We start from the raw sequence: 4,527 nt of genomic DNA, 5'->3' as shown, positions 1-4,527 counted from the left end.
AGTCCTTCATCAGTGGTCACAGAACGCTGCCCACAGGACGCTGCTGGCTGGATATTTTTGGTTGGTGGACTATTCTCAGTCCAGCAGCGACACTGAGGGGTTTGAAAACTCCAGCAGCACTGCTGTGTCTGATCCACTCAGACTAGCGCAACACACACTAACACACCACCACTATATCAGTGTTACTGCAGTGCTGTGAATGATCCACCACCCAAAGTGTACCTGCTCTGTGAGGGTCCATGGGGGACCTGACCACTGAAGAACAGGGTAAAAGGAAGCCAACAAAGTATCAGAGAAACAGATGGACTACAGTCTGTAACTGTAGAACTACAAAGTGCACCTGGAGCAAAGTGAAGCTGATAAAATGGACAATGAGCGTAGAAATAAAGAGGTGGTCATAATGTTATGCCTGATTGGTGCATATATATATATATATATATATATATATATATATATATATATATATATATATATATATATATATGTAAAGTAATACAATGATGTGATTCCAAAATTCAAATGTATAATATGATATTTGATACCAAACACTAGTTTGGTAGCTTTCGGCATGTGGATATTCTCACTGATATTTCAGGGAAAAGTAATGGACCTATTAAGTTATCCATCATTATTGAAAGTTAGGACTTTTAAAAGGGTCTGTTGGAGTCTGTCAATGTGACTTTATGTGTGTTATTGGATGAAATATTTCCTCAACTAAACATTTATTCTAAATAAGAAGATAATCCTAAGAAGTCAGAGGCGTGGCCAATCTCAAGGCGGCACAGATGATGTCACCAACATAACAGAATGAACATCAACACACAAAAGGGATTAGAGACTAAACGTTCATGCCTTAAATGTAACTGAGCAAACTGCCAGCAGGGAGCAATTTCTAATTGTTCAGTTGTTACTTGTTTTTCTCTGGAGGGACTTTGTGCCTGCTGGGTGTTAATGAGTTTAGCACTGCAGTAGAGGAAACAGCCTGCATGTTGGCAGCCACAAAATGGACTAATAGTTTGAATGGGAATACATTTTTAGAGCATCATAAAAGGTAACTGTATGTTTTTGTAACCTTCCATTATTCTCGAGAAGGATTTTTTTCTCACCTTGATTCCATAAATTCTTTGTTTTTTTTTTTCACTTTAGGATTTAAGTTAGGCATTATCTCCAGATTTTCAAGAACTGTAACTTTTGTAAATTTTCCATTTCCAGTCAATAATGTCTCTTAAAAACAGAAAATCATGTCTCCAAGGAATTTTGATTGAAAACGTTGATGCCTAAAAATAAAAATACTTTAAAAAATAGCTAGAAAATGTTTGTAAGCTTGATTTATTTATCACTTAATGTTATATTTGTTGTTTGTTTATTCATTGGCATTTAAAGGTAGGTATCGAGGTGTGTGTAGGATGATGTTTTAGTGCAGGAGGTTTTTGTACAGCCGCTGAATGAGTTTGCATCACTGTGGTACACTTTTGGTGGAGGAACCAAACTGGCTGTTGGACGTAAGTAATTTGCTAATTTTCTAAAATAGTAACACAGTAACTTAATTTTATATCTGTTAAAATCAGTTTTGGAATACCGTCGGTGTTAATTTACACTGTAGTGAGGAAGAAAGGACATCAAATTCATTTGTATGTTGGGCTTAACTTAACACTACACTGCTGATAATTTAATAGACTGTTATTAGGACTTCTTTCAGCACCATGTCACTTTTATGCTGTAGGTTTTTAGTCAACATTTTGCTTTTTACATGTGAATTTTAATCCTAAACACCTGTCTGTTTCATGAGTAACCATGGAAAACCAGATCACTTTTAATCCAATCTTGATATCAGAAATTATAATAACTAATCTTAGTATTAAAACATCAGAACAGTCCAAATCTACAAGTCAGATTTTAAATTGGAATTGTACTGCAATTGAGTTGAGTTTGCACATGAAACAACAGCTTTTATCGGGAAGAAAATCCGTTTAATGTACTAATTAGAATATAATTTCATCATATTGTACTTGTGAAATTGAGAGAGTACATGCAAACTTAAAATTTGTACTGATGAAAATGTTTCTTCCTTTGAAAACTATGAATTCTTGCTGGGGAGAACTGAAATCCTTTATAGTGAAATAGAATTCATTTTTACATGTCAAATTTCTTGTTTTAATAGTCCAGAATGAATTTCAGATATAAATTTTTTTATGAAAAGTGCTGTCCACAAAAATTTCTGAAACAGTTAGTGTTATGAGAGAAGGCAAAAAATTCACTTATTTAAGTTAATATACAGTAATGCAAGTTAATATAAAGAAATTTAATTACGAATGATTTTGGAGCATTTCTATTGGTCCAATCCTCATGATTATTTGCACAATGTTCAGATGATGTAGAAAATTACAAACAAAAATGGAAAACGACAAAAGTGGTGGAAACTTGTGGCAAATAAACTTGCAACCTGTTTACAGTAAGATAACTTGAATTTCAAATGATAGTGTATATGTTGAAAAAAAAGTTTTCTCAGTTTTTGACATAATTTGAAAATGCCTGTTAGTCTTTACATTGTGTGTAAATTTCATGAAGAATGGACCGAAAGAAATGACCAAAAATTACTTGGGAAAACATCTGGTTCCATTGACTTACATTAAAAGTAAAGTAGTTTTTTTCCTTCTCCTGTAAAGTTACCATTTTTCAGATATGAGGTTTTGTTCTGACAACACCGATATGTATATCTATATGTAGGCCGCTATTTATATTATGAAATCAATTTGATTGTACTTGTATGCAGTAAAGAATCTGAAGAGTTTCCAAAAATGCAGGATAACCATTTGAAATGGTTGATTTAAAGAATAATTGCTGACACATTTTTATTTATTTAATTAAATCCCAATTAAACATAATATGGCATTGAAGTTTTTTCAATGTGTCACATTGTATATTGTGAATAACTCTTCAACAAACATTAAAATTTTTAAGAAAATTATTTCATTGTCCAGAAATAGTATAGTAGGTAATAATATATCTAAGGGTTATATATTATCATGTACATTAGAATTCTATTATAGTGAATAGGGCACCAGTGTCTGTTCCCCCACAATAGTGTTCTATAGGGCTCCTCATTGTCTTGTGTAAGGCAAGTGATTATTGGACTATTTTGAACACAGTTTATGTGTCTCCTAGGTGATATGGCACCCACCCTCACAGTGCTGCCCCCGTCCACCATGGAGCAGGACAAGGAGAAGGCCACTCTGGTCTGTGTGGGCAGTGGGGGCTTCCCATCAGACTGGAAGCTGAGCTGGAAGATGGGCGGTTGCTCGTTGGAGTCGGGGGTCAGTCACAGCCCTGCGCTTCTGCAGAAGAGCGACGGCCTCTACAGCTGGAGCAGCACCCTGACCGTCAGCCGGCAGCAGTGGCTGAAGAACACATTGACCTGCGAGGCCACCAAGGACTCCCAGCCTACCGTCCGCAAGACAGTGACCGCAGACCAATGCCCTGACCTGTGACCTCACCAATGCACCTCTGATGTTCATTAGTGGAAGCACATTTTCTTTTGCATGACTGTCTTGTCTGCATTTTAGAGGACATAATAAAAGCCTTTTATTGCTGAAATGTCTTTGAATGCCTTTTAATCAATAAATAAAACATCTGTCTCATTTTCTTCACATTGTTTTTTATGGTCATCACACATGATTTGCATCAACTTATTTAACAAACATTGACACATACACTTTACCATTCTACCAAATTTGCAGGACTCTGGTCTCACATTAAAAAAACTATTGTAAAAAAGAATAATTTACACCTTATATATTTATAGGGATTATATTATGATCTATTTAACCCCAAAAACCATTAGATAGTAATAAGCTAAATGTATACAAAATCATCATTTACAGGGTACTTTCTATTGGGATGAGGCTGCCCTAAACCCTAACTCTAAACTGTAAATATAATGCTTTATTAATTTATTTAAAGGTCTTTTTTAATTACATTTAAAGTAACCCTTTTTTTTTAACCCAATTATTTCTCCCCAATTTAGTTGTTTCCGATTCCACCCGCTACTTAGGACTCCCCCAGTCACACAATGCCACCAACACTAGGAGGGTGGGGCTAGCACAGGCTTTCTCTAAAACCTGTGAAACCAACCACCGCTTCTTTTCGAACTGCCGCTCGCGCAACATCACTGGACAGCCGAACACACTCAGAGGAAAGAGCCAACCACCAGATCTGTTACGTTAACTAACAGACGGCTGAACTGACTTGCATCGGGCTGAGTGATGGGGGAGAAGGGGGCCATCCTACCCACCCAGAGAGTGCAAGGCCAATTGTGCTGTCTTGGACTCCCGGTTACGGACGGCTGTAGCATCACCAGGGATCGAACTCGCGATCTCCTGATGACAGGGCCAATGCTTAGACCTTTGCGCCACTCGGGAGCCCCATGGCATCCATTTCTGAAGTGCACTAGACACTCCTGAAGCAAAGCACCCCCAAAACATGAAGCTGCCACCCCCATGCTTCACAGTTGGGATCGTGTTCTTTGGC

The 4,527-nt window shown here is 37.0% G+C and overlaps 1 gene segment (V, D, J or C); it reads left to right on the top strand.

Moving 5' to 3' along the window:
- Window positions 1-829: 829 nt before the first annotated feature.
- LOC108435619 lies at window positions 830-3,643 on the top strand. The segment is given in 2 exon segments: window positions 830-1,051; window positions 3,166-3,643. A coding segment is annotated over 1 exon segment (318 nt).
- Window positions 3,644-4,527: the final 884 nt, after the last annotated feature.

Source organism: Pygocentrus nattereri, chromosome 11, assembly GCF_015220715.1.
Source record: "Pygocentrus nattereri isolate fPygNat1 chromosome 11, fPygNat1.pri, whole genome shotgun sequence".
Taxonomy (NCBI): Eukaryota; Metazoa; Chordata; class Actinopteri; order Characiformes; family Serrasalmidae; genus Pygocentrus; species Pygocentrus nattereri.
Note: the sequence above shows the minus strand (reverse complement) of the source record. Positions and strands in the feature narration are given on the sequence as shown.